The sequence below is a fragment of the Aythya ferina genome (genome assembly GCF_964211825.1).
Source record: "Aythya ferina genome assembly, chromosome: 15".
In the NCBI taxonomy this organism is placed as follows: Eukaryota; Metazoa; Chordata; class Aves; order Anseriformes; family Anatidae; genus Aythya; species Aythya ferina.
This window is the reverse complement of record NC_140314.1, coordinates 11,733,688-11,761,458: the sequence shown is the minus strand read 5'-3', so window position 1 is coordinate 11,761,458 and position 27,771 is coordinate 11,733,688. Positions and strand designations below refer to the sequence as shown.

The 27,771-nt window shown below is 68.3% G+C and overlaps 3 protein-coding genes across 6 annotated transcripts in view; 2 read left to right on the top strand and 1 right to left on the bottom strand.

Moving 5' to 3' along the window:
• LOC311445250 (mitochondrial import inner membrane translocase subunit TIM16-like) overlaps positions 1-10,126 on the top strand; it is a 39,004-nt gene extending 28,878 nt beyond the window's left edge. The window contains exons 10-31 of one of the 3 annotated variants that reach the window (XM_084537168.1): positions 1,354-1,408; positions 1,489-1,546; positions 1,627-1,772; positions 2,726-2,821; positions 3,585-3,707; positions 3,790-3,925; positions 4,014-4,189; positions 4,289-4,397; positions 4,519-4,605; positions 4,730-4,872; positions 5,107-5,211; positions 5,323-5,408; positions 5,565-5,706; positions 5,804-5,893; positions 5,967-6,083; positions 6,158-6,293; positions 6,374-6,465; positions 6,550-6,636; positions 8,369-8,453; positions 9,042-9,181; positions 9,477-9,542; positions 9,973-10,126. In XM_084537168.1, the coding sequence (XP_084393294.1) occupies positions 1,354-1,408; positions 1,489-1,546; positions 1,627-1,772; positions 2,726-2,821; positions 3,585-3,707; positions 3,790-3,925; positions 4,014-4,189; positions 4,289-4,397; positions 4,519-4,605; positions 4,730-4,872; positions 5,107-5,211; positions 5,323-5,408; positions 5,565-5,706; positions 5,804-5,893; positions 5,967-6,083; positions 6,158-6,293; positions 6,374-6,465; positions 6,550-6,636; positions 8,369-8,453; positions 9,042-9,181; positions 9,477-9,542; positions 9,973-10,059 (2,362 nt within the window). In that variant the 3' untranslated portion in view covers positions 10,060-10,126. Of the gene's footprint in view, positions 1-1,353; positions 1,409-1,488; positions 1,547-1,626; positions 1,773-2,725; positions 2,822-3,584; positions 3,708-3,789; positions 3,926-4,013; positions 4,190-4,288; positions 4,398-4,518; positions 4,606-4,729; positions 4,873-5,106; positions 5,212-5,322; positions 5,409-5,564; positions 5,707-5,803; positions 5,894-5,966; positions 6,084-6,157; positions 6,294-6,373; positions 6,466-6,549; positions 6,637-7,655; positions 7,791-7,872; positions 7,975-8,368; positions 8,454-9,041; positions 9,182-9,476; positions 9,543-9,972 lie in introns of those variants that run through there. The other 2 variants (XM_084537166.1, XM_084537167.1) reach the window with 2 other exon arrangements.
• Positions 10,127-10,730: 604 nt separating this feature from the next.
• GLIS2 (GLIS family zinc finger 2) lies at positions 10,731-16,828 on the bottom strand. The gene is made up of 6 exons (XM_084537182.1): positions 16,688-16,828; positions 14,142-14,538; positions 13,815-13,991; positions 13,499-13,632; positions 13,154-13,272; positions 10,731-13,051 (listed from the first exon to the last, which is right to left on the bottom strand). The coding sequence occupies exons 2-6, from the start codon at positions 14,517-14,519 to the stop codon at positions 12,267-12,269; spliced, it is 1,593 nt and encodes a 530-aa protein (XP_084393308.1). The 5' UTR covers positions 14,520-14,538; positions 16,688-16,828; the 3' UTR covers positions 10,731-12,266.
• A 2,857-nt stretch (positions 16,829-19,685) lies between these two features.
• On the top strand, positions 19,686-27,399 carry TFAP4 (transcription factor AP-4). Of its 2 annotated transcripts, none has more exons than XM_084537185.1 (7): positions 19,686-19,995; positions 24,236-24,401; positions 24,592-24,690; positions 24,981-25,151; positions 25,466-25,603; positions 26,823-26,981; positions 27,116-27,399. In XM_084537185.1, the coding sequence occupies exons 2-7, from the start codon at positions 24,327-24,329 to the stop codon at positions 27,308-27,310; spliced, it is 837 nt and encodes a 278-aa protein (XP_084393311.1). In that variant the 5' UTR covers positions 19,686-19,995; positions 24,236-24,326; the 3' UTR covers positions 27,311-27,399. The 2 variants fall into 2 exon arrangements, with proteins under 2 accessions (XP_084393311.1, XP_084393310.1); XM_084537184.1 differs by having other exon boundaries at positions 19,810-19,990.
• The last annotated feature ends 372 nt before the right edge of the window (positions 27,400-27,771 follow it).

Genomic DNA, 27,771 nt, shown 5'->3' with positions numbered 1-27,771 from the left:
GCCCCCTGTGCCCCCATGGCCATGGGTGACCCCAGTGCCCCAGCGGAGCCCTGGTGCCCCCTGCCCCAAACCCCAAACCCGGTCCCGGGGGGCCGCTGCCCCGATGTGGAGCCCCCCGCCACCACCCGCTGGGGACAGGGGGCTCCGGGTGTCCCCGTGGGGCTGGCGTCGCGGTGCCCCGGTGACAGCAGAGCTGTGCCACGCGCTCCAAGGGCTCGCCCTTCATCGCCTCGAGGTGTCCCGGCACCCAGAGGTGCCCTTGTCCCAGCACTGGGCCCTGGTGGCAGTGCTGGCAGCGGTGACCGCAGCCAGGCAGGGGACCCCTGTGCCTGCCAGAGCCACCCCAGCGCTGTTTGCCCAAGTTGTGCCAACAGCCACGGGCTGGGATTGTGCCGTGCCAGCCAGGGCCGTCCCCGGTGTCACCCGGCCACCCCACGACGTCCTCTGCAGCGTCCCCATTGTGGGGACCCGCTGTGGGCACAGGGCTGCCAGGGCTGGGCACCGGCCGGGGTGGGCGCACGGGGCCGGGCGCCTTTGTAGGGCTGCGTTTCCTCAAAGTCGTTCCGTGTAAAACCCCGGCACTGCACGTGCTCCCTTCCCCCAGCCGGCACGACCACAAAAATGTCAACCCGAAAGTAATATATTGTCCCTTTGTTCTCCTGGAAGCTGCCTCTGGAGCTTTCTCCTCCATCCGCATCGTGGGGAAGGAAGAGAAGGGCTTTGGTGCTCCCCGTCCCCTCCAGCCACTGGGTGGGACGGGGACGGGGACGGGGACAGGGACGCTTTGGCCAGCCCAGCCGGTGGCCCCGACCGCGGGACTGGCAGGGCGGCGTGTGCCGGCGAGGCGTGCGGCGTGCCGGCTGCGCCCCGCGGCCCCGTGCCCGTCCCGAACAGGCTGAGCCGGCCCGGGCAGCCCCGGGGCAGTGCCTCAGCGGGGCCAGGCGAGCCCCGGGCTCCCTCGCCCACATTTGGCATCCGTGTGCCCCGTCCCCGCGCTGCCGTGCCACGCACCGGGCGGCCGGAGGCGGCCACCAAGGTCTCGCGGCCATAAAGCTGTCACGGCGGGGCTGAGCGGGGCAGGGCCGTGCCACGGGAGGCTGTAAATCGGGGAGATGCTCAAGGCCGTTCCCATGCGCCTCACCGAGGGCACCCGGCAGTGCCCTGGTGCCGGGGGCACGGCCGGGAAGCCACCGGCGTGCGCCCACCTGCAGTGATCCTGGGGTTTGGGGCTGCAGCGGGGGAAAGGGCTGAGAGGGCAGGATCCGGCCCCGTGCCTATTGGGGCGCTGCCACGTGCCAGGGCAAGGTGCTGAGCCCCATCCTGCGGTGCTCAGCGCCCTCCTTCCCTTTGCAGGGCCATGATCCCGCTGTTCGACGCCGACACGGGGCTGCTGGTGCTGGGGGGGAAGGTGAGGAGCCGCGGCACGGGGGGTGGCGGGGTGCTCCCTGCACCCCCGCTTACACCCCAGCCCCTCCGCGTCTCTTCCAGGGTGAAAACCTCCTGTACTGCTTCGAGGTGGTGCCAGCACAGCCCACGCTCACCCAAGGTAAGCAGGACGAGCCCCACGCCGGGCTGTCACGGCCCTCAGCCTCGCCCCCACCCCACGGGTGTCCTGTCCGTCCCCAGTCACCCAGTGCCTGACCGAGGGGCGCACGCGGGGTCTGGCCGCCGTCCCCCGCCTGGCCCTGGACGTCATGGCCTGCGAGGTGCTCCGCGTCCTGCAGCTCACCGACACCTTCCTCGTCCCCGTCAGCTACATCGTGCCCCGCAAGGTAAGGGGGCGCGGGGTTCCCTCGGGGGGATCAGCATCAAGCTTGGACCCCGTGTCCCCATAACCCTGGTGCCCGCTCCCTCCTGCCACAGATTTGGGGACTGACAGCGGCGTGCGGGGCCGCGGTGTCCCAGCCAGGTTCTCTCACTGCCCACGATGTGCTCAGGCCCTTCTCCACTCCCTAAAGCATTTTTCTGAGGAAAAAAAAAAAAAAAAGAAAAAAAAAGGGTGGTGGCTACAGAAATGCCCTTTTCTGTAAACAGACACTGTTGTGGAAAAAACTCACGTTTAAAAAAAGAACCAGAGCGTAAGCGCTGCCGCAGGGCGGCCACGGGCTCGGGGGGTGGGGGCTCTGTCCCCGTGGGGACATTTCCCAGGCAGGGCTCAGCTCCCCAGGGAAACTGAGGCACGGAGGCGTGCCCCTAGCTCAGCCCCATGCCCAAATCTATGGGCAGCACCATGTTGGGGGGCCTGGTGCCATCTCACGGGTGCCACCCCCGGGGGATGGAGGGCACCCAGGCGTGGGGAGGGGTGGCGGGGGACCCGTGTCCCTGGCCTGGGGGGAGCAGGAGAGGAGGGAAACCTGCAGGGAGCTGAAACCTGGGTGCTGGGGGCTGATTTCTGGGTGCTGGGTGGAAGATGCGGGGTGCTACCGGACCCCACTGCGTAACGGAGGCTGGGCGCTGGGGCAGGGGCCGCAGGGTGGGTGCTGAGAGCTGGGTGCTGCTGTTGGCAGAGCAGGGGCTGCGTTTTGGAGGCCGGGTACTTTCAGGGGTGCACGGCGCAGCCCAGAGCTGGGCAGCGTCTGACACCTACAGGCTCCGGCGTGCAGCTCGGCCGGGGCTCCGTGGCCACAAGGTGCCCGGGGGTCTCCTGTCCGGGGCCACCGGGTGCCCAGGGGACAGCGAGGGGCCGCAGGCAGAGCACCACCTCCGCCCGCCCCCTCTCCCGCAGTCTGTCCAGGAGTTCCACGAGGATCTGTTCCCCGACTGCGCCGGGGTGCTGCCGGCCACGGATGCCCAAGCCTGGTGGGCAGGGGACAGCCAGCAGGTGAGTGTCACCCAGGGGGTGTCCCCGTGGCTGGCATGGCCCGGGGCTGGGGGCAGCACTGGTGCCGGCACAGGGACAACACCACAGCCTTGGGATGGGGACGGGGACGTGGAAGGGCATGTGTGGGATTTTTTAATCACATCCTTTTAATGGGAAGTGGAGATTCATACGAATCAAGTCTGTTTCCCAAACGCCAGTGGGTTTTTGGGGTGGCCGCAATGGTGGCAGGGCACCGAGGTGCACCCCCAAGAGGGTGCCACCTCCTGACCACAGAGTGGGAAGGAGGCCCCTGGGGACAAGCAGAGCTTCACCCCGAGCTGCCCAGCCCCGTGCTCGGCTGCTTCTGAATACGGCTTCAGGAGGTCTCGTCTGTCCTGCCGCTGACGTGCACCCACTGAGTTTAAAATGTTTTTCCAGCAAGGAACTGCTCAAAAACGCTCTCCTGAGCTCAGCCAAGTGAGCTCTATTTTCCATCTAGGTGCAGCTAAGAGTAAAAATCTAATAGTGAAAACACATTTCCCACCATCTCCCTTAAAAACGTAGAGGTTGAGGCCGTATCCTTACTGCATCCAGAGCCACGGGCTGGAGAAGGGCCTCTCCTGCAAGCCACACACCACGAGCGGCAGGTTTCGGTGGGGGCGATTGCAGAAGGAGGGGGAAAAGGGAGTTTTGTGGGGGCAAACCTGCTCCTCTGAGAGCGAGCGGGTGGGACTTGGGGGCTCTTTTGCCAGTGCCCGCTCACCACAGTGCTGCCACTCTGCAGGTGGGGAAGGTGAGCCTGCACCCCGCACGCAGACCCACGCAGACCTTCCACTCCCCCGTCATCGCCCCCGCGGCGCCCAGCACCCAGCTGCCCGACGATGGCCCCACCGACAGCGACCGCAGCGTGAGCACGGGGGCGCGAGGGGCCGGGGAGGGGCTGGGCTGGGCGAGGGCAGCACCCCCTGCCCACACGCCGTCTCCTGCAGGAAGGCAGCGGCTACTCCTCGCCCTCCGGCTCGCTGGCCTCGCCGAGCAGCGCCGCCACCTCGCTCTCCGCCAGCACCGGCCCCTCCAGCGGCTTCGTCAGCAGCCCCAGCCAGAAGTCTCTGCAGAGCATTTTGGGTGAGTGGGTGCCGGGGTGGGCTCGGCGTCACCCCACCCATGCGGCCGGAGGAGCCGTGGCACTCAGCGGCCCCCCCCGGCTCCGCAGGGCCCAGCTCCCGATTCCGGCACGCGCAGGGCGCGGTGCTGCACCGCGACACCCACATCACCAACCTGCGGGGGCTGAGCCTCACCACGCCGGGCGAGAGCGACGGCTTCTGCGCCAACCACCAGCGCGTCGCCCTCCCGCTGCTCTCCGCTGGCGGCCAGATCGCCGTCCTCGAGGTACGGCGGTGGGAAGAGGCTCTCAGTGCCACCGCTGTGCCCGGCACATGGGTGCCCGTGCCTGTCATACACCCTGGGTGACACGTTGCTCTCCGCCAGCTCTCCAAGCCGGGCCGTCTCCCCGACACAGCCGTGCCCACCATCCAGAACGGCACGGCGGTGGCCGACCTCTGCTGGGATCCCTTTGACCCACGGCGCCTCGCTGTTGGTACGTGTGCTGTGCCCAGGGTGCGCTCCGTGGGGCACTGACACCCTGCCGTGGCACGCTGTGCCCCGTGTCACCGCTCACCCCCTGCCTGTCTCTCTCCGTGGTGGTTTCGGTGCTGCAGCGGGTGAAGATGCCAAGATCCGGCTGTGGCAGGTCCCCGAAGGCGGGCTGCAGGACACACTGCGGGAGCCCGAGGCTGTGCTGCAAGGTGAGCACAGTGCAGGGACACAGCTCAAGCACTGGTTGTCCCTGGGTGTCCAGGCAGAGCCGCATGGGCAGATGGGTCTGGTGGCGTCCCCGTCCCAGTGCCAGCACTCCGCTCTCCTTACCAGGGCACACGGAGAAGATTTACTCCATCCGCTTCCACCCCGTGGCGGCTGACCTCCTCGTCTCCTCCTCCTACGACATGACGGTGCGGATATGGGAGCTGGGTGCCAGGCAGGAGGTGCTGTGCCTGCAGGGACACACAGACCAGGTAGGGTCAGGCAGCGCCGGGGGACCGCAGCACCCAGACGTGCCAGGCCTCCACGCTGCGGCGCAGCTGGGTGCCAGCTCAGAGCTGGTTCCTGAACTACGGTGCTGAGATGCCATCGGGGAGGAGAGGTGCCCATGGGACACCCACGGGGTGCACCCAGCCGGCCACCAAGTCCCCTGGGCCAGCCGGGGGCTGTGGCACGGATCCCTGATGGGGGCACTCTCCATCTCCCAGATCTTCAGCTTGGCCTGGAGCCCCGATGGGAGGCAGCTGGCGACGGTGAGCAAGGACGGCCGGCTGCGGCTCTACGAGCCCCGGCGCAGCCCCCAGCCCCAGCAGGTGGGACCACAGCAGCAGGAACGGGACAGGAGAGCTGGGAGGGGACAGGTCCCCACGCGGGGAGCTGCTGAGCAGGGGGTGCAGCCGGTGACCCTCCTTCTCCCCACACAGGAGGGCCCAGGCCCCGAGGGGGGCCGCGGGGCGCGCGTGGTCTGGGTGTGTGGAGGCGATTTCCTCCTCGTCTCCGGCTTCGACAGGTGAGGGCGGGCACGTGGATGTCCCTTGCACCTCCTCAGGCATGGCCACCACTGGGCACAGTCCCCAGGGGATGAGGTTCACCTCAGTGCCCACCATGGGGACACCGGGCACATCGGGCCCTGCTGTGCCACCCACCCACCCCCACATCCCCACAGCCGCAGCGAGCGGAGGATCCTCCTGTACCGGGCACAGGCCCTGCCCGATGGGCCCCTCTCCGTCCTCGGCCTCGACGTGGCCCCGTCCACCCTCCTGCCCTTCTACGACGAGGACACCAGCGTCGTCTTCCTCACTGGCAAGGTGGGAGGTCCTGCATCCAGGAGGGCTGCCGGCACAGGGCACCGCGGCGTGGGACCCGCCGTGCCCTCACACCAGCCCCCATCCCGCTCTGTCCCAGGGTGACACCAGAGTGTTCCTCTACGAGGTGACCCCCGAGCCACCCTATTTCCTCGAGTGCAACAGCTTCACCTCCAGCGACCCCCACAAGGTGAGGGGGGGAGCCCGCCGGGGCCGTGCCGCCGTCCCTGCTCCCACCCCGCTCACCTACCTGCTCCCCTAAGGGCTTCGTCTTCCTGCGCAAGACGGCGTGCGACGTGCGCGAGGTGGAGTTCGCCCGAGCGCTGCGGCTGGGCCAGGGCGCCCTTGAGCCGGTGGCTTTCCGCGTGCCTCGTGTCAAGGTAGCCATCGGGGCTGGCGGCGTGGGGGGGCCGGGTGGAGGCTCCCCTGTCCCTCACCACCCCGCGTCCTGCAGAAGGAGTATTTCCAGGACGACATCTTCCCTCCGACCCGCGTATGGTGGGAGCCGTCCCTCGGTGCCGGCGCCTGGCTGGAGGGGCAGGACGGGCAGCAGCGCCGCGCCGACCTCCGTCCCCCCGACATGACGCCAGGTAGGTGCAGAGGGGCGAGGTGGGCACCGTGTGTGGGGCTGCCCCCCCTGGAGCTGCCCCACATCGTGCCGTCCTCACAGTGAGCCAGGCCCCCAAGGAGCAGCCGGCGCGCAAGTTTGTCCCCGCGGCCGTGTACCTGGGGGAGAAGACGGACGAGCAGAAGAAGGAGGAGGTGAGCGCGGGGATGGGGATGGTTGTGGGGGGATCCTGAACCCCCTCGTGAAGCCCCGTCCCCACTGTGCGGCTTGCCCCGTAGCTCCTCAGTGCCATGGTGGCCCGGCTGGGCAACCGCGACGACCCGCTGCCACAGGACTCCTTCGAGGGCGTGGATGAGGCTGAGTGGGTAGGTATGGTGGGGACGTGGGGACACTGGGACATGGGGACAAGGGGCACCACAACACGGGGACACCAGGACACCACGAGATGGGGACACTGGGACAAGGGGGCACTACAACATGGGGACACCAGGACACCGCGACATGGGGACATTGGGATGCTGCAACATGGGGACAAGGGGACACCACGACGTGGAGACACCAGGACACCGCGACATGAGGACACCACAATATGGGGACACTGGGTCACCGTGACATGGGGACACCGGGATGCTGTGATATGGGGACAAGGGGACACCGCGACATGGGGACACCAGGACACTGCGACATGGGAACACTGGGACATGGGGACACCACAACATGGGGACACCAGGACACCGTGACATGGGGAGACTGGGACACCTTGACATGGGGACACTGGGACATGGGGACACCACAACATGGGGACACCGGGACACCTTGACATGGGGACACTGGGACACCATGACATGGGGACACCGGGATGCTGCAATATGGGGACACCGTGACATGGGGACATTAGGACACTGCGACATGAGGACACCACGACATGGGGACACCGGGTCACCACAACATGGGGACACTGGGACACCACGACATGGGGACACTAGGACAGTCACATGGGGACACTGGGACGCCTTGACATGGGGATGCTGTGACACCATGACATGGGGACACCATGACATGGGGACACTGGGATGCTGCAATATGGGGACACCGTGACATGGGGACACCAGGATGCTGTGACATCAGGACATCGTGATATGGGGACACTGGAACAGCGGGACATGGGGACACCGGGACACCTTGACATGGGGACACTGTGACACCGCAACTTGGGGACACTGGGACACTGAAACTTGGGGACACCTCGACATGGGGACACTGTGACACCACACCATGAGGACACTGGGGCTGCTTAAACATGGGGACACCACAACATGGGGACACCGTGACAGGGGGCGCGGGGAGCGAGCCCTGCCGCTCTCACCGCCCCCTATCCCCACAGGACTGATCCTCGCCGGATCCCACGGACTCCCCAGAGCCCCCGGACTCCCCATGGCCCCCGGGCTGCCCGGAGCCGACCCTTCAGGACGCGGTGTCGGCGCTGGGGCCGGCCCCGCCATTAAAGCCGTGCAGCCTCGCCCCGCTCCGCCTGCTGCTTGTGTGGGGCCGAGGGGCCGGGGAGGGCAAAATGGCGCCCGGCCGCTACCGGCAGCCGCCAGCAGGGGGCGATGTGGGGGGGGGGAGGAAGGAGGCGGCTCCGCCCCGCGCCCTCCGCTCCCTGACCCGGCCCCGTCAGGAGCGGAAGGGGCGGCGGGGACATGGTGAGGGCTGGGGGGGGGACAGGGGACACGAGGGGGGATAGGGGACACCAGGGGGGTGGTAGGGGACACGGGGGGGGACAAGGGATGGGTATCGGGGCAGGGAGGTAGGGGACAGGGCGCTGGGTGTGGGGCGGGGGACAGGGGACGGGGTGGGGGGACAGGACCCATGGAGGGGGACAGGGGACAAGGGACAAGGACAGGGAGGGGGTGGAGGGGCTGTTGAGGGTCTGGGTGAGGGAGGAGAGAGCCGAGGGGGCAGGGGACAAGGCAGGGGACACAGGGGACACAGGGGACACAGGGGATAGGGAGGCCGGATCCGGAGGTGGTGTGGTGGGGAGGGGGGTGCAGGGACACGGCGGGGCCGGCGGTGACAGCCCCCCCGCTGTCCCCACAGGCCAAGTACCTGGCGCAGATCATCCTGGTGGGGGCCCAGGTGGTCGGACGGGCCTTCATGCGGGCGCTGCGCCAGGAGTTCGCAGGTAGGAGCCCAGCTCCCCCAAACCCGGGCTGAGGGGACACCCCCGGGTCCCTTTGTGCAGGGAGGGGACAACCCTGGGTCCCTTTATGCACAGAGGGGACACCCCCAGGTCCCTTTGTGCACAGAGAGGACACCCCCGAGTCCCTTTGTGCAGGGAGGGGACATCCCCAGATTCCTTTGTGCACAGAGGGGACGCCCCCAGGTCCTTGTGTGCACAGAGAGGACACCCCCAAGACCCTTTATGCACAGAGAAGACACCCCCGGGTCCCTTTGTGCAAGAAGGGGACACCCCCAAGTCCCTTTATATACAGAGAGGACACCCCCAAGACCCTTTATACACAGAGAGGACACCCCCAGGTCCCTTTGTGCACAGAGGGGACACCCCCAAGTCCCTTCGCATGGCCCCCAGGCTCCTGCCCCCTCCCCAGCGCTAGGTGCCGGGAGGGGACCTCACCCGGGTGGCCCCATGAGGGACACGGGCGGCTGAGATGGGGCTTTGTGGCTGTGACCCGCCTGGAAGCCCCTGGGGTTTTGGGGTGCGGGGCCGGGCCCTGAGGCACCTTCAGAGGGCTGACGGTGTCCCCGGCAGCGAGCCGAGCTGCGGCAGACGCGCGAGGGCGCTCGGAGAGGCCCCAGTCTGCTGCCGCCTCCAGGATCATCGGCATCAGCCTGCAGGAAGCTCAGCAGATCCTCAACGTTTCCAACCTCAACCAGGAGGAGATCCAGAAGGTAGGGGCTCCCTCGGGGTGCCTGTGGCTGGTGGGGGGTGGTGGGGGTGATGTCTGGTCCCTGGAGGGTTTGTGGGTGCTGTCCTGGGCATGGCTCGTCCCAGGAGAGATTCGCTGCCCCAGCTTGAGCTGGAGCACGGAGGAATTTGCTTGGCAGAGCTGCCCGGGGGTGGGGACACTGCTCCCCAGAGGTACTGGGGGTGAAGCAGCCTCCACCCCCAGTGCCAGAGGACACCAGGATTTGGGGAGCAGAGGGTGCAGGAGGCAGCGACTGACCGGGAGCTTTGTTTTGGCAGAACTATGACCACTTATTCAAGGTGAACGACAAGTCTGTGGGAGGCTCCTTCTACCTGCAGTCCAAGGTGAGCAAAAGGAGGGGTGTGGGGTCCCCCCAGCTGTGCCCTTAGCCTGTCTGGCTTTGAGAGGAACCTTCCAGAAACATGTTTTAGGGCAACAGCGTCTCCTGCACAGGCTGAACCCACCCGAAGGCCATGCAGGGAGGGTTTTGCTGCCTCTGCCTGGCTGCTTTGGGAGGGGTTGGGGGCTGTTGGTGCCAGCTGAGCAGGGCTGTGCTGACAAGGGGTCGGGAATAGGCTCTGTCCCCACCCTTTGTCATGCTGGAGGCCATCTGGGTGCCTTAGGGGGGGGTGAGGGACCTGCAGCACCGACAGTCACTGCCAACGAGCCCCTTTCAGAGCCCTGGTGAGGCAGGAAGGACTCAGAGCCTGGTGCCAGCGGGCAGGGTGTGGGTGCTCTGTCCCTCTGTGTCACCCTGTCCCCTTGTCCCCGCAGGTGGTGAGAGCCAAGGAGCGGCTGGACGAGGAGCTCCGCATCCGCGCCAAGGACGAGAAGGAGAAGGGCTGGAAAGCCGAGACGTGACTCCTGCCACCCTCGCCCCTGCTTCCCTCTCCCTTAAGTTAAAGGTAGCCAATAAACGCCGTGTCCTTCACCGCCTGGCCTGGCTGCTCTGCGCCCCGGGGAGGGAGAAGGGGCGGCCCTGGCGCTGCCCCTGCCCTGCTGCTGTGCCCTGGCCCTCGGCTCAGAGCGCAAAAACACGACCCAGACGCAAGGGACTGGCACGGGCTGCGTCCTGTCCTGCGGATGACGGAAGGTGGAGGAGGAAGGAGGGGTGTCCCCAGCTGGGCCTCAGGGCAGCCAGGGCTGCCAGCGCACAAATCACGCCCGGGAAGGCCGCAGGAGCTATTTTAGTGGGGGGTTGGATGCTCTTGGCCCGGCTGCACACATGCCTCTGGCTCTGGACCACGTGAGAGCCGGGAGCTGCGTGCAGACAGGCAGCAAGGACAGGAGCTGGGTCGGGGCACAGCAGCGAGGAGCCGTGCGGGGACACACGGGGGCTGTCCCTGCTGCAGCCCCTGGCGGGGGCTCAGCCCCCCAGGGAGGCCAGGCAGAGCCAGCCGTGCCCCGGGACCCCAGCCCCAAGGAGATGGCGCTGGTGTCACCCCTCTGTCCCCTGGCACGAGCTCAGCACTTTGTCCCCATCTCGGGCTCCTCGCTGCCCTCGAGCCCCGGGCACAGACTGAAACAGGAACTTACTTCAACTTTGCTTTATTGTTTTCTTAATAAACTTCCTCTCCCATGGAGGAATATAGTGTTATAGTCGTTAGCTTATCTCTTACTTCTGTAGTCCTTAAACTCTATGCTAACAGCGATGGAGCCCAACAGGAGGAAAATAAAAACAACCCAGAAACTACAATAGAAAGGCACTTAGAGACCGTTAAAATACTGATGTCCTGGAATGTGCAACAACAAACCAACAAACGAGCAAGAAAAACGTACACCGGCCGGGGAGGCCTGGTCGATGGCCGAACGCCATGCTGTGGCAGTGCCGGGCGGCCGCCGCGCCCCGGCCCGAGGACGGTGAGCACGGGGAGACCGGCTCCCCGCGGGGCGTGCGGCCGGGGGACCCGACCCTCCCCGAGCCTGGGCCCCTCCTGGGGCTCCTTGCAGCTGGGTCGGGGTCGGGGAGACCCCCGGTTCGGAGAAAGCCGTGGGCAGGGGTCCTGCCCGGGGCGGGGCGAGGTACGCAGGACCCCCCTGTGCGCACCGGGGCGAGAGAGGCACCGGTGCCGTGGGAGCGGTCAGGGAGAGCTGGCCCCCGTGCTGGGGGTGGTCGTGGCCCCGGGTGAGTGCGAGCGGTCCCTCAGAGAGGGAGGGTCGGGGCTGGGGGAGCAGGGATGGAGCTCGAGGGGCCTCGGGGCACCTCCGTGGGGTCGCCATCCCCGAGGCTCCTGCCTCGTGGCGCTGCTGGCAGAGCGGAGCGGGCGCCCTGTCTGCCCAGCCGTGCCGGTGCTGCCCAAAATCTCTATTTTAGCCAAGACGCCTGGTGCACCGGCGCTGCCCCACAGCATGGGGCTGGCACCACCCCGTTGGGGCCCCAGGGAGCCGGCACGGCACCGAGCCACGCGGCACCGAGCTGCACGGTGCCAACGTGCCGCTGGCAGCTGCCCGCAGCCCTGCCCGCGCTGCCTGCATGCGCTTCGTTACACGGTTAGGTATGAACATAGCTGAACGCGGTGGCTCTGCCCCGGTGCGGAGCCGGCGCGGCGAGCGGCACACGCGGCCGTGTGCCTTGTCACGGGGGGGGCCGGGGAGGCGGCGCGGGGTGGCCCAGCCGCGGAGCGGGCGTTTTGGGGACGGACACCCAGGAGCAGCCCCCCGAGCTGCCACCCTGCTGTCCCCACCGCAGCCCCGGGCTGGCACCGGCGGGGCCGAGGCCTCGGGCAGGGAGACGCCAAGTCAGCGACAGCAGAAGAGCCCAAGAGGGGCCCCGTCGGAGCAGGGGTCTGGTCGATAAATAAATAGCGGCGTCTCCGGCTGCCGAGGCCGGGGCTGGGCACGGAGCAGGGCCCCCCCAGGCCCACCCCGCGGGGCCGTGGGGCTCAGGCCGGGCAGCAGCAGGGGGTCGCGGCCGGCTGCGTGCGCCGAGGGATTATTGCTATTCTCAGAAGAGTCCCATCTTCTTTCGTGAAGGTTAAAATCGCGCGCAGGCCCGCTGCCGGCGGAGGCAGCGCCGGGGGTCTCGGCGCGTGTCCCCCCGCCCCGATTCCGGGAGCGGGGCCATCCCCTCAATTCACCACGGCCGGCTTGAGCAGCAAGGAGCCGGGTGGGATGACGACCCAGCCGGGGGGCAGCGCCTCGGGGGGGCTGCCCGCCGCCCCGATCCCGGCCGAGAGGTCGAGCACGGCCCCCGGCAGCAGCGCCAGGCTCTCGGGGGGGGCCCGCAGGCGCCCCAGCTCCGTCCTTTCGCCGCCCGGCTTGCGGCTCTCCGGCCCCTTGCCCCCCTTGCCCCCCGCCGCCTTCTCAGCCTCGGTCTTGGCCCCGCCGGCCAGCAGCGACATGACGGGCAGCCCCAGGCCGCCGGCCGCGAAGGGCGAGGACAGCAGCGGGCTCTTGGCCAAGTTCAAGGGGCCGCCGTTGAGGGGCAGAGCGGGGCCGGGCAGGGCAGGCAGCCCCCCAGAGCCCCCCGCCCCGCAGCCCAACGCGCTCAGGTCGAGGGGGGCCGGCGCCAGCGGGATGGGCAGCCCCGGCAACCCGTGGGGGGCGAAGAGGGCGGCGGGGTTGGGGATGACGAGCTGCGCCCCGTTGACGTAGGGCACGTCGGCCGAGCCCAGGGGCGTCTTGGGGGGCGGGTGGCCCTTGAGCATCTCCTGGTGCTCGTGGGACACGAAGTGGCCGTGGGCTTTGATGTGCTTGCGGAGCGAGCTGGGGTCCGTGTAGCGCTTGTGGCAGCCCGGCATCTTGCAGTAGTAGGGCTTCTCCACGTAGTGGGTGCGGGTGTGCTTGAAGCGGTCGCTGGAGTTGGAGTAGCGCTTGTTGCAGCCTTCGTAGGGGCAGATGTAGGGCTTCTCGCCTGCGGGACGGCACGGTGCCGGGTCTGGCGGGGCCGGACACCTCCGCCATCCCCCCCCCCAAAGGGTCACCCCCCCCACCCCGTCCAGCCCCGCACGCTGACCTGTGTGCGAGCGGTTGTGGATCTTCAGGTTCTCCAGGCGGGAGAAGCTCTTGTTGCAGGTGGGGCAGCGATGCGGCTTCTCGTTGGTGTGCGTCCGGATGTGGATCAGCATCTTGTACCTGCACCCGCAGCCGTCAGCTTGGGGGGGGCCAGGGCCCGACCCCAAATCTATGCCCCCCCATCCACCCACCACAGCTCGCAGGGACACCCGGTGCCGTCACCTGGTGCCATCACCCGGTGCCATCCACCCTCGCAGCCCAGCCCCCCCCAGGGGTGCAGCGCTGTCCCCCCCCCAGCCCCAATATCCCCCAAGGAGCCCGAGGCGCCCCCCCAGCCCGCACCCACCTGGCGTTGAAGCCCCGTCCGTGGCGGGCGCAGCCCTCCCAGTGGCAGCAGTACCCCGCGTCCTTCTCGGGCTTGACGTGGAAGTCGTTGACGTGGTCCACGAGGTCTTGCAGGAGGTCAAAGAACTGGTTGCACTGCGGGCACGAGGCTGGGGTGAGGTGGGGGGGGCTGCGGACCCTCCATCCTCCCCCAAATCCCCATCCCCGAGGACCCCCCCCCGGACTCCCTGAGGGGTTGGGGAGGTGCAAACGACCCCTTGCATCAGCCCCGTATACTTCTGCCCCCCAGCCCCACATCAGTGCCCCCCCCGGCTGACCTTGGACCAGCGGCAGACGAGCTGTTTGGGCAGGGGCAGCTCCGGGGAGAGGCGCTTGTCCTTGGGGGGGGGCAGGAAGGCGGAGGAGGGCAGGTGCAGGGCCCCCCCGGCCCCAAGTGGCAGGAAGAACTGGAAGGAGCTGGGGATGCCGTCGATGTAGCGCAGGGACTGGAAATCCTACAGCGGAACCCAATGGGGACGGCGGTCAGGGAGGGGGCCCGGGGTGCAGGGCCCCCCCCTCCGACCCCCAAAAAAAATAAATGGGGCGGATTGGGGATGCCATGGGGGGGTTGTACAGGTGGGGAGGGGGGTCCTGAGTGTACTCACGTGGGGGGCGGCGGGCAGGGGCAGGTCGCTCGCCCCCGGCCGCTCGGGGGACAGCGGGGCGCTGCCCCCCGGGGACTCCCCGCCGGGGGGGGGCGAGAGGCTCAGGTCCATGACGGGCACGGGGGGGAAGCGCCCGTCCCTTTTCTCCAGCAGCTTGGAGTGTGCCAGGAGGCCGGGGGTCCCTCCTGCCCGACGCCCCCCCCGTGCCGAACCCCGGCTCTCCCCGGCCGGCGGGGCGTCCTGGCGTGGAGGGGGGGGGGACACGATGGGGCCACGGGGTCGGGGGCCGGGGGGGCCCCCCCGTTCCCGTTTGTCCCGGGCAGCCCGCAGCTTGGAGATGCTCAGCTTCAGGTCCAGCGGCTCGTCCAGCGAATGCATGGCGGCGGCGGGCGGGGGGCTGCAGAGATTTGGGGATTATTTGGGAAAGGGGGGGTCAGCACCGCATCGCCCGGCTCCCCCCACCCCCAGCTGTGGAACCGGGGGGGTCTGGCACGGGCTCAAGGCCGCGGGGCGCTGGCACGGAGCCGGGGCCGTGCCGGTGTCCCCGTGTCCCCGTGTCCCCTCCCGCGGCGGGCAAAGGGCAGGGCGCAGCGCGGGGGCGACGTGGGGGGGGGGGCACCGAGGTGGGGTGGGGGGGGCTGTGCCCAACCCCATCCCCGACCCCATCCCCATCCCCATCCCCGCCCCACTCCCCCCCAGGGGATTCCCCCGCGCCCCTCGCCTGCATCCACGGGGGTGGCCGCCGGGCCCCCCCCTCTCCTCCCTGGGTGCCCCCCCCCGGCCCCCCCCGCCCTTTCCCAGGGGCGGCGGCGGCTCCAGCCCCGCCGTGACCCGAGCGCGTTGGCCCCAGCCCCGGCTTCCTCCCCCGCCGGGGCCCCTCCGCCGCTGGGGCCGGGCAAGGGCTGCCCGCGGCTCGGCTCAGCTCGGGGCCCCCCCCGGCTCCTCCTCAGCCCCCCCCCCTTCCACCCCGGTGCCCCCCCCTTCCCCTTTTCCCCATCCTTTTTTTTTTTTTTTTTTTTTTTTTCATTTTTTTTCCCTTTTTCCCCCCATCCCGGTGCGTGCGCGCACAGAGCGGGGGGGAGACCGTGGGGCCGGGCAGGGGGGGGGGGGGCGCAGCGCACCCAGCACACGTGGCACCCCCCCCCCGCGTGTCTAACCCCCCCCCCCCCCATACACACACACACCCAGGGCCCCCCCCTCGCTGCCGCTGCCGCTGCCACCGCCCCGGGGGGCCCGGCCCCCGCCCTGCCCCGCCGCCGGGGCCCCCCGCTCTGGCCGGGCTCCAGCGCGGCGCAGACGCTGAGGAATGCGGAGGAGCCGCGGGGGGGGGGGGGGGGACACACACACAGAGGGGGGGGGGGCCCGGCCGAGGGGGTGGGGAGACCCCCCCCCCACCGCACACACACACATATATCCCCCCCCGCCCCATCCTCCAGCCGGCTGTGGGGCTGGCCCCATAGGGGGGAGCCCCCTCCCGCCCTATAGCAAGCAGCTGGAGGGGGGGGGTGCTGTAAGAGAAGGTGATGCCCCCCCCCCCAAAATAGAGCCCCCCCATGTCCAAAAGTGGGGACGCTGCCCTGAGCCCCCCCCCCCTCCCCAGCCTCTCCCCGCACCCCCAGGACGCACAGGAGGCACCCAAGGGTGCGCGGCCCCACGGCACGCATTGGGGTGGGGGGGGGCTGACCCCACGGTGGGGGGGGGTCGGGACACGGGGAGGGGGGGGCCCAGGGGAGGGGCGCAGCCCCAGGCCCTTTAAAAATCCCAAACCCACGGCTGGGGCCGCTTCCTCTTCCTGCCACCCGCGGCCCCCGCCCCACGCAGGGATGCGGCGATGGAGCCTCGCGGGGGGGGGGGGGGGGACGGGACACGGGTGGGGTGTTTTTTTTTTGGGGTGGGGGGGGGATGAACCCAAAAGCTGTCGGGACGCGGCCCTGTGCCAGGTGTCCCAAAAGCGGGGTGGCCACGGCGCTGTCCCCATCTGTGCCCCCACCCCACTCGGGACAGGGTTCGTGGGGTGCCGTGGGGAGGGGGGGGCACGGGGGGGGGACACACGGAGGGAAGCGGCTTCTGTCGGGCAGCGGAGATGGCTCCGGGAGGGGGGGGGGGGGCAGCCAAAACGTCCCGCGGCCTCGCTGCGGGGACAGCCGGGGGGGGGTCCCCGGGGCTACCCACGGGGGTAGTGGGGGGGGGGGGGGATCCAGCGGCGGGGTGACATCACCGCCCCCCCCCCAAAAAAAATAATGAATAAATAGATAGATAGATAAATAAATATAAATAAAGGATAAATAAAGCCCCGAGCATCCCCCCCCCCAAAAAAAAAAAAACGCCGACAAGGACGGAGCCGGAGGGAGGACGCGGTCACGGGTGGGTGACACAAAAGGCGAGCTTGGAGGGGGGGGGGCACGCCGGGAGCCTCCTGGGGGGGCTGTCACGCGTCCGGGGGGGCTCCCACCACCACCACCAGCACCAGCACCACCAGTACCACCAGTATGACCAGTACCACCAGTACCATCCCCGCTCCCCCCCCCCCCCAGCCCGCTGCCTACCTGCGGGCGGCTCAGCGCGGGGCTCGGCGCACGGCCCCCCCCCGCCGTGGGGCCAGCGGGCGGCTCCGCCACATCTGCGAGGCGCCGGGGCCGGGGGCGGTGGGAACGGCGGGGGCTCTGCCCCCCCACCCCCCCACCCCCACCCACCCCACAAACCACCCCACCCCACCCCACAACCACCGCCCCCCCCCGGCCGGCCGGCAGGCAGCCCCGGGGCGGGGCGGGGGCTCTGCCCGCCGTGATTTATGGCCGCCCCCCCCCCGGAGAGCCCCGCTAGGACCGGCCCCGCCGCGCCGCCGCCCCGGCAGCCATTCGCGGGTGGGAGCTGAGCGCATGCTTGGGACCGCCCCGGGGGGGGGGGCGTGGGGGGGTTTTGGGGGGTTTTAGGGGGGTTTTGGGGGGGCTGCGGGGGTTGGGGAGAAGCGGGGGGGGCGCGCGGATGGGCAGGCGGAGACGCACGGGGAGCCCCCGTGGAGGGGACGCGCACACGCGTGGGCGCTGCTGCTCCTCCTGGGGGGGTGTCACGCGTGGGGGGGGGGGTAAAATAAAATGAGGGGGGAGGGGACGTGGCGTGGGGTCCCCCCCCCAGCCCAGCCGGGCCGGATGCAGGAAGCGAATCCCCCCCCCCCCCCATAGGGATTTAGGGGGAACTCGGGTGCCTGGGGGGGGGTTTTGGGGGGGATTCGTGTTCTGCCGCGGGGGGGGCGGGGGGGGGCGAATTTCCCGCGTGACGCCAGCGCCGCTCCGTGACGTCACGGCCTGGCAGGGCCTCCCTATGACGTCACCCCCCCGCGGCGCGCCTGGAGGAGGGAGGGGAGGGAGGGGAAGGGGGCGGGATGGGGCGGGGGGGGGGCGCACCGGGGGGGGGTTGTCCCCGGGGCTCCTTCCGCAGGCAGGATGTGGCGGCTGGGCCCGGCGGGGGGGTGTCCCCGCTGTCACGCCCCACGCGTGGTTTTTTTTTGTTTTTCCTTTTTTTTTTTTTTTTTTTTGGGGGGGGGGAGGAATCCACGCGGGGAGGGGCAGGGCGGAAAGCAGGGCACAGCCCCGTGGCTGGGGGGGGGACATCCGCCACATCCGCCACCCGGTTGTGCCCCCCCCACCCCCCAGGGGAGTTGTCACCCGTGTGGCACCCCCCCCCAGTACAAAATCACCCCCCCAAAAAAAAAATCCCAATGTGCCATGGTCCCCGTGGTCCCCAAAGCCACCTCTGAGCCCCACACGTGGTCTGAGCCCACCCCCCCAAGGCCACAAGCAGCACCCCAAAGTCCCTGCCTCCCCCCCACTTGCCCCATTTGGCAGCCCCACGGGGACGGAATGGGGTGGGGTGGGGTGGGATGGGGTCAGATGGGGCGGCACAGGGTGGACAAGGATGGGGTGGATGGGATGGGGATAGGAAAGGATGGGATAGGGCAGGACGCGATGGGATGGGATGGGATAATGGGATGGGGATAGGATAGGATGGGATAATGGGATAGGGAAGGATGGGATAGGATAGGAGGGAATGGGATAGGGTCAGATGGGATAGGGTCAGATGGGATGGGGACAGGACAGAGCAGGATAGGATCAGGTGGGGGTGGCACAGGATAGGATAGGGATGGGATGGGGATAGGAAAGGATTGGATAGGATGGGATAGGGTCGGATGGGATATGGTGGGTTGGGATGGGGACAGATGGGATGGGGTCAGGAGGGGATGGCACAGGATGGGACGGGGATGGGATGGGGATAGGAAAGGATGGGATGGGATGTGGTAGGATAGGATGGGACAGGAGTAGGAAAGGATGGGATATGGTCAAATGGGATACAATGGGATGGGGACAGGACAGAGAAGGATAGGGTCAGGTGGGGGTGGCACAACATGGGATTGGGATGGGATAGGGATAGGAAAGGATGGGGTAGGATGGGGTAGGGTCAGCTGGGACAGGGCAAAATGGGATGGGGACAGGATGGGACAGGGATAGGATCAGATGGGGTGGCATAGGATAGGATAGGGATGGGCTGGGGATAGGAAAGGACGGGATAGGGTCAGATGAGATAGGGTTGGATGGGATGGGGACAGGACAGAGCAGGATAGGGGCAGGTGGGGGTGGCACAGGATGGGATAGGGATGGGATGGGATGGGGACAGGGAAGGATGGGGTAGAGTTGGATGGGATATGTTCAGATGGGATAGGGTTGGATGGGATGAGGACAGGATAGAGCAGATAGAGTCAAATGGGATAGGAAAGGATGGGATGGGCTGGGATGGGACGGAGATAGGAAAGGATGGGATAGGGTCAGATAGGATGGGATAGGGTCAGATGGGGTAGAGTGTTATGGGGACAGGACAGAGCAGGATAGGGTTGGGAGGGATGGCACAGAATGGGATAGGGATGGGATGGGGATAGGAAAGGATGGGATGGGGTAGGACAGGATGGAACGGGGACAGGACAGGATGGGATAGGGTTGGATGGGATATGTTCAGATGGGATAGGGTCGGATAGGATGGGATGGGGATAGGACAGCAGGATAGGGTCAGGAGGGGGTGGTGCTGGATGGGATAGGGATGGGATAGGGATAGGGCCAGACGGGATGGGATGGGACAGGACAGAGCAGGATAAGGTCAGCTGGGGGTGGCACAGGACGGGACAGGGCTAGGACAGGGCCAAGAAAGAGCAGGACCGAGTCGGACAGGCCAGGACGGGGTCACACAGGACGCTGCCAGAACCCAGCAGACCACAACCCCGATTTTACCACCGCCCCCACCGCCCCCCCGCTCAGTCCAGCACCCACTGGGGGCACCACAAGCAGGAGGGGGGGGCCGGCACCCGGTGCCCTACCAACACATCTCCCCCCACCCCCCCTCCGCCGACCCAGGGCGACCCCCACAACCCCCCAGCCACCCCTCTGCGCACCCCATCGGCGCCCCCGGCATCCCCCAGCAACCCCCCCAAACCCCCCTTAAACCCCTCTAACCCCCCCTAAACCCCTTGCAACCCCCCTCAGGAACCCCCCCGGAGCCCCTCTCCCCCCTCTCCCCGGCGGAGCCCGCGCCGTCCTTTGTTTACATGGGCCGGTGGCTGGCGGAGGCGGCGCCGCCGGGGGAGGGAGCGCTGCTGTGCTGGGCTCGGCTCTCCCCAGCTGTTTCCCGCCTTGTGAGACACACGCACACGCACACCCGCACCCGCACCGGCCCCGCAGCGGCCCCGCAGCCCCGGCCCCGCAGCCCCGGCCGGCCATGGAGTACTTCATGGTGCCCGCCCCGAAGATGCCCTCCCTGCAGCACTTCAGGAAATCCGAGAAGGAGGTCATCGGCGGGCTCTGCAGGTGGGGCACGGCTCTCCCCGCGCTTCTGCCCCCTTTCCACCATTTTCTCCTTTTTTATTGCTAGTATTATCTCATTCTTCGTTTTTCATGTTGTTTTTTTTTTTTTTTTTTTTTTTTTTTAATCTGTATTTTTATTCCTTTCCTATCCCGCTCCTTCCCCAGCACGTGGGTGCGCGCCCGGGGGCGCCGCGCACATGGGGCCGGGCCCCGCCAGCGGCCATGCGGCCTCCAAGGGGGGGGGGGGGGGGCTGGGGGGGGGCCGGGGCTGCTGCTACCGCTGGGGGTGGACGGGTGGACGGGTGGACGGGGGGGGAGGCACCGAGCAGCCCCGTGTCCCCCCCCACCCCCCCGGGCACCGGCACCGGGACACGAGGGGGGAGCGGAGCCCGGAGGAGGGGGACCCGGGGGCGCCCCGACGGCGGCGGGGCCCGAGATTGGGGGGGTGGTGGGGGGGGGGGGGGGGGCGGTGGTGGTGGCGGTGGAGGCGGCGGGGGGCGTGCGGTGGGGCCGGGGGGGGGGCGTGTGTTTACTGCGGGCCCGGCCGTGACTCTGCAGCCCTCCCGGAGGAGGCGGGCCGGGACCGGGGCCGGGGCTGCCGGGATTTGTAGTGCGGAGCCCCCCCCCCCCCGCACCCGGGCGCCGGGCTCGGGGCCCCGGAGCACAAAGCCGGGAGGCCCCCGGGGAGCTGCTGGGGGACGAGGAGGAGGAGGAGGAGGAAGGAGGAGGAGGAGGATGATGGGGATGGGGATGGGGATGGCGGCCTCGATCCCAGCCCCGGTCCCGGCCCCGGCCCCTCCGCCCCGCCCTCGGCCCGGGTGCGGCCCCGGCGGGTCCCCACGCGGCTCCATGGCGGCGGGGCCTGCTCGGGCCTCCGCCGGGCCCCCGCGCTCACACACGGCTTTACACGCTCACACGGACCCTTACACACTCACACGCACCCTTACACACGCCTTTACACGCGCACACCGACACCCACGCGGCCCCCAGCCCGGCTGCGGCGTGGCCGTGGCCCCCCGCGGGGGGCTCGGGGGCGCACGGGTTGGGGAGGGGGTGCTGCTCTCAGGGGGCCAGGGGGAGCCCCTGGGGGCTTGGGGACACCCTGCCCGGGAGCTTCCACTTGGGGTGCACCCAGGAGATCAGGGAGATTGGGGACACCCTGCCCGTGAGCTCGGGGAGCTGGGGTGCGCCCTCGTTGGGAGCTTGGGGAGCTGGGGACACCCTGCCCATGAGCTCAGGGACACCGTGCCCATGAACACCCTGCCCATGGGTTCAGGGAGCTGGGGTGCACCCTCCTCGTGAGCTTGGGGAGCTGGGGACACCCTGCCCGTGAGCTCGGGGAGCTGGGGTGCACCCCTCTTGCAAACTCGGGGAGCTTGGGGACACCCTGCATGTGGGCTCGGGGAGCTCAGGGATGCCCTGCCCGCGTGCCTGGAGACACCCTGCCTTATCCTGCAGGCTTGGGGCACCCAGGTGCACCCTGCCTGGGAGCTCGGGGACACTATCCCCTTCCTGCAGGCTTGGGGAACGTGTGTACACCCTGCCTGGGAGCTCGGGGAACCTGGGTGCGTCCTGCCTGCAAGCTTGGGGAGCTCAGGGACACCCTGCCTTCGAGCCTGGGGATGCCCTGCCCTGCTTGCATGCTTGGGTAGCCTCAGGGATGCCATACCTATGAGCTCAGGAAGCTTGGGGACATCCAGCTGGTGAGTTCAGGGTGCTTGGATACACCCTGAGCTCGGGGACACCCTGCCCGAGAGCTTGAAGAGTTCAGCAACACCCTGCCTGGGAGCTTGGGGACACCCTGAGCTTGGGGACACCCGGAGCTTGGGGACATCCAGCCCACCGGTGCAGCCCAGGCCGTGAGCTGCGGGCACCGACAAACACGGGCTGGCACAGCGGGGCGTCCTCATGAGTTGTGTGGTGCCTGCCAGCTTTCATCCCCCGTGGTTTTGCTTTCCTCAAGGTCCAGGCAAACGTTGGTGTCCCCGCTGGGTCCCACGTGGGTGCCGCCATGCAGCTGGCGAGGGAAGGATCAAATTCTACCTGCCCAGCCCACGCCTCGCGTCCGGGTGCGCCCGCGGCACGGAGTGGGGGCTGTGGGCACCCCGGGGCTTCTCCCCGACGTGGCTTTTATGGCACGAGAGCTTCCGTGCACAGGAGTGTCCAGGGCAGGAAGGGAGATCGGGTGTGCTGCTGGTGGGTCCCAGCACCGTGGGGCTGGGGCTGAGGCTGGGGCTGGATCTGCCCCGCTTGGGCACAGCCACCGTGGGCAGGCACAGGCAGGCAGCAGCCGGGCACCGCGTGGAGATCCCGGTGTGGAGCCCGCTCCCGGGGTGGCACTGGGCACCAGGACAGCTTCTGAATCGAGGCCTTTCTTTTTCCCCTTTCTGTATTTAGCTGTCACTTTTTAGGTCTCTTCCCAGGAAGAGCAGCTGGGGAAGGTTACGAGAGGTCTGCTGGTGAGGAAACGGGCCCTTCCTCCTTTTCTTGTATTTAAGAAACCGGTTCCGCGCTGCCCGGCCCGAAACATCCCCATCTAATTCCCCCTGTGGGCCTGCAGCTGGTGGCCCTCGGGCCGGAGAGGCATCGGTGCGGGATGACGAGGGGCAGATCCTGCCCTGGAGGAGGGACAGTGACCCCGGCAGCCACCACGCTCACCCCACGACAAGTGGACGTGAGCCCGTGCCCGCTGCTGTGGCTGCCCCGACATCGTGCTGTGTCCTAACAGCCACGATGGGCGCACACAGGGCACAGCCCCAGAGCCCCGGGGCACCCCATGGAGCTGTGCCAGGGGATCTGCTGCCTCCAGTGCTCCTCACCCAGCGCCAGCCTGCACCGCAGCGCTGTCTGGGCAGCCGGGCACTGACGTCTTCCCCGTCCCCGTGGGCTGAGCCAGGACCTTCCCCAGACACAGGGCGCAGGGCAGCACGGTCCCAGCTCCCTGTGCTGGAGCTGAAGATAACGCCGTGGCCCCGCAGCCGGCGCGATGCAGACGAGGGGCGAGAGGCGGTGGGGAGGCTCGGCTCGCTGTGCCTGCGCCGTGGCGTCAGCCCCTGGCGCTGCTTGGCACTTGGACGTGTGTTAAAACGCAGGCTGGGGCCGTGCACGGCGCTGCTGCCTGCAGGTGAAGGCCAAAGCCCCTCTTATCTGGCCTCGTGCCGGCCGCCTGTCCCCTCTGTTTTGTCTTCGGTGTTTCACAGCTTCCCTAACCACGGCTCTGCACGGGGCTGGGAGCCTGGCGGCGGGGCCAGGCTGCGGCACTTTGGTCTCTGTCACCCCAGCACTCAGGGCTCCGTGTTGCCTCCTTGCTCGCTGCCCCGTGCCAAAATCACTGCCCTCTGCGTGCCAGCACCCCATGGGGTCAGGAGGCGCAGGGTGCGCGTGCTGCCCCTTCCCCCTGCCGCGGATCCCCTTTTGTTCTGCTCCTTTATTGTCCCCTTGCTTCCAGGATTCGGTCTCCCTGCTCCCCACACCACCTTGGGGCTGCTGAAGAAGCCGAGCTGGGGGGGTTGGAGAACCGTGACCCCCCCCCCAGCTCTGAGCTTCACCAGGGCGCAGCGCCCGGCCGGGGCACGCTGGCGGTGGCCGGCGGTGTTTCCCGGCCCAGCTGTGGGGCGAGGGCGCGCAGGAAGCAGGCGGGAGCTGCGGCTTCGGGCGGGACGGGGGCTTCTCCGCCGGGAGCTGTCATCTGGAAGCCATCAGCGGGGCGGAGGGAGCCGCCTTCCCGGGGCCACACACGCCGGCCGGCCCCGCGGGGACGCAGCCGGCGGCCTCGCCCTCCCGCCCGCGCCGGGTCCCGCGGCCGCTGCCAGCGCGTGGGCACGGCGTGGCACGGCCCCGAGGCGATGCCGGTGGAGCAGGCGCCCGCACGTGGCTCCGGACAGGGCGTTTTTGCTCAGGGGGTGTCCGTCAGTCCCTCTTCCTCACGGCTTTCTGGAGCTTTCTGGAGCTCTGTGGGGACGGGAGCGTTCCCAGCTCGCCCCGACGGCAGCGTCCGGCAGCCTCTCCCCGTCCTGCACAGGGCAGAGGTTGCGCTGCGTCCCTCCTACCTGCGGCTGGAGCATTCACCCCGCAGGCTCAGCATGGCCATGCTGTCGGGATTCGGCTCTGCCCTTCCAGAGGGTTCTCCCCACGGTGTTCCCCATCCCTTCGGCCGCTTGGGGCTGCAAATCGAGGCGGTGCGGTGCTGGGGATGCCGGTCCCTGGGGGTGCAGCCCCCCCACCTCTCACACCCAGCCTCTCTCGCAGCTTGGCCAACATCCCGTTGACTCCGGAGACCCAGCGGGACCAGGAGCGGCGGATACGCAGGGAGATCGCCAACAGCAACGAGCGAAGGCGGATGCAGAGCATCAACGCCGGCTTCCAGTCGCTGAAAACCCTCATCCCGCACACGGACGGGGAGAAGCTCAGCAAGGTGAGCCGGGGCTGACGTGGGTGATGCAGGTGTCAGTCCCACACCTTGTGCTTCCCTACACTGCTTCTTGCCTGGGAAGGGCAAAGTAGGGGTCGTGCTGGCTGCAGGGAAATCCCAAGGGAGGTGTAGGGCAGGGGGCTCGGGGAGGGACCATGATTTCTGCCTCACCACCCCCCCGGCTCTCCCGCAGGCGGCCATCCTCCAGCAGACAGCGGAGTACATCTTCTCCCTGGAGCAGGAGAAGACCCGGCTACTGCAGCAGAACACCCAGCTCAAGCGGTTCATCCAGGTGCTGCCCTGGGCGCTGCGAGGGGACGGTCCTGGGGGCTGGGGAAGGGACGGTTCCCACTGCTTGGTGTCCATCCTAGGACATGGAGGGGGGGGGAGCAGATGGAGGCACCGACCCCGCATGCTGCCCGTGTCCCCAGAGCCCCTTCCTTTGTTGGGGAGCCCTGGGATGTGCTGGGGACGGCCCCAGGGGTGGCACTGCCCAGCCCTGGTCCGGGTGGAGGGCTGGGAGGGGAGGGCATCGCCAGGGCTGAGCCCCCATCCCCTGACACCGCGTCCCCATGGCGGCAGGAGTTCAGCGGCTCCTCCCCGAAGCGGCGACGGGCGGAGGACAAAGACGAGGGCATCGGCTCGCCGGACATTTGGGAGGACGAGAAGGCCGAGGACCTGCGGCGGGAGATGATCGAGCTCCGGCAGCAGCTGGACAAGGAGCGCTCGGTCCGCATGATGCTGGAGGAGCAGGTGAGGCCACGGGACGGGGCTGGCAGTGCACGGGGCGGGCTCGCCCTCTAGCGGGCTGCACCGTGGGGATGCTGGAGGTGTTTTGGGGCCGGCTGCGTGGCTGGGATGAGCCCCTCTTGCAGCGAGCCCCTCTTGTGAGGAGAGGGTTCCACCGTCCAGCTCCCTGTCCCCAAGCTCGGCTGTGTGCTCTCCTCCTTGTCCCCACATTGTCCACCCTGTGGCTCCGTGCTCGGGGACGTCCCAGCTTGGGTCGGGGCAGCGTGCACGGCACGGGCTGTGCTCCCCCAACACAACAGGACCCTCTCTGCTGGCAGGTTCGCTCCCTGGAGGCCCACATGTACCCCGAGAAGCTGAAGGTGATTGCTCAGCAAGTGCAGCTCCAGCAGCAGCAGGAGCAGGTGAGGTTGCTGCACCAGGAGAAGCTAGAGCGCGAGCAGCAGATCCGAACCCAGGTGAGTGCGGACGTGTCCCACCACCCGCCCGGCTGCGGGGACGCCCCAGCAGCCCCCATCCCTGCAGGTTTTCCCCTGGGATGTGCAGGGTGGAGAAGCACAAGGGGTCAGGGTGGTTCGATGAAGGGCTTGGCACCGGTGGGAGGCTGGGGTAGGCAAAGCGCCGGTGTTAGGGAGCCTGGAAGGGGTTGGTGCTGAGGTTCACCTCTCACTGGGGGACTCCAGCTGATTTTTGGGGATGCCAGAACCGCTCGCTGCCGCCTGCAAGGCTGGGACGGGCAGCAGGCACGCTGGCAAGCATCGCTGCCTGGCAGAAGCAGCAGGACTGCAGGGCCAGGAGCCTTCACCCCTAGGGGTGAGGAGTGTAAAAGGGAGCGAGGAACACCGGCCTCCTCTGTCGTTTGGCTTCTGCAGAGATGCTTCCCTGCAGGAGCCCTCCCAGCCGCCTCCTGGGGAAGCTCAGCCTAATTTTAGGTGAAGGCTCCTTAACCTCCTGCAAAGAGGGCAGCTCTTTGCACCCGCTATTTTAGCAGGGATTTTTGAGGGGTGCAGCGTGTTCCCGGCTGAGCCGGTCGGGGCGATAGCAGGGCGAGCGCACAGCAGCTGCTTGGGTCTGGCTTTAAGCCTCTGCCTGCCTGAAAACCGAAAGCGTCAGGATACGGGGGGGGGGGGGCGGGGAGGAATTCTTCAAGTTCATCCGGATGCCTCCTGCCCTGCCAAAGCCAAGCTGCCTGCAGCTTTCAGCTGGCGTCCTCTTGTGTCCATCTAGGAGGGGCGAGCAGCAGCTGATGGAGCTTTTATGGCCTCTCGGCAAGCGGCGCTCCCCATCGCCGCCTTGCCCGGGTCCAGGGGCTCCTGCCCGCCGTGTGCAGTTATGGGGCTGCCCCTCTTCTGGTTCCCACTTCGAGCCACGGTTATTTCAAGTGGAAACTGGGCATGGAGCATGGTGAAACACGGCTGCGAGCAGGAGGGATGGGTTAGGGCACTGCTTCTGTCCCCGATAACCTGCATCAGGGTGGCCACGAGGCCCCCAGTGCCGGTCCAGGGTGCAGCCCAGTGTTGGGGTGCTCCTGGGGACGTTCCCATACAGCTCACAGCTCTGGGTAGGGCAGAGGCAAATGGGACAAGGAGTTTGGGGCAGGAGCTGTCACCCTGGAGGGGGGGGAGTTCCCCAGAGGGAAGCTTTGCCTTGCTGACTGGGATTTGCTTCTGCGCCCAGCTCCTGCCAGCACACGGTCCCCCAGCGCCCACCCACCACCCCACTGTGATCGTACCAGCACCGCCTCCCTCCCATCACGTCACCGTGGTCACCATGGGCCCGTCCTCGGTCATCAACACAGTCTCCACGTCCCGGCAAAACCTGGACACCATCGTTCAGGTAGGGAGGGTTTGCGGCAGTGCCCGGGGGGGGAGCACCGCAGGGTGCCCCGGGGACGTGGGGGGTCCCCAAATCCGACGTGAGGGTCTGAGGGGGGTGTCACCGTCCTGACGGCCGTCGGTTGCCCCCGGCAGGCGATCCAGCACATCGAGGGGACGCAGGAGAAGCAGCTGCAGGAAGAGGAGCAGCGGCGTGCCGTCATCGTGACGCCCGCCCGCGCCTGCCCCGAGCCCTCCGCCTCCGACACCGCCTCCGACACGGAGGGCAACGACAGTGACTCCATGGACCAGAGCAAAGAAGACCCCTCGGGGGAAGGGGAACTGCCCTGACACCCCCCAGCCGGCAGCCGGGGCGGGGAGCGGGGCGAGGGAGGGAAACGTCAGAGAATATGCTGAAATTTTTAAAAAATACGATGCGATTTGGGTCTCTTTTATGACCTTTTTCCAATACTGTAAATCAGAGCGCTAGAACCGGGCGACGTTCGCTGCTCAGTTCCCAGCGAGCGGGGAGCCGGGGGGGGGCCGGGACGGGGGGGGGCGGCGGCGGGCACTCGAGGGGGGACAGAACTGGAACCGGGGCTCGGGGTGCAGCCGGGGTTTGGGCCGGGCGGGGGGTCAGAGCCCTCCCCCAGCCCCCCCCCCGGTTTCATCAAACTCGCCCCCCGCCCCCGGGAAATCCTGCAGAACCAAAGCCGGTCCCGGCGTTCCCGCTGGCGAGCGGGCACGGTGCCGGCCGGAGCCGGGTTTCCCTCGGGACGCTGGGGCAGGGGGGGGGGTGTCGGTTGGGATTT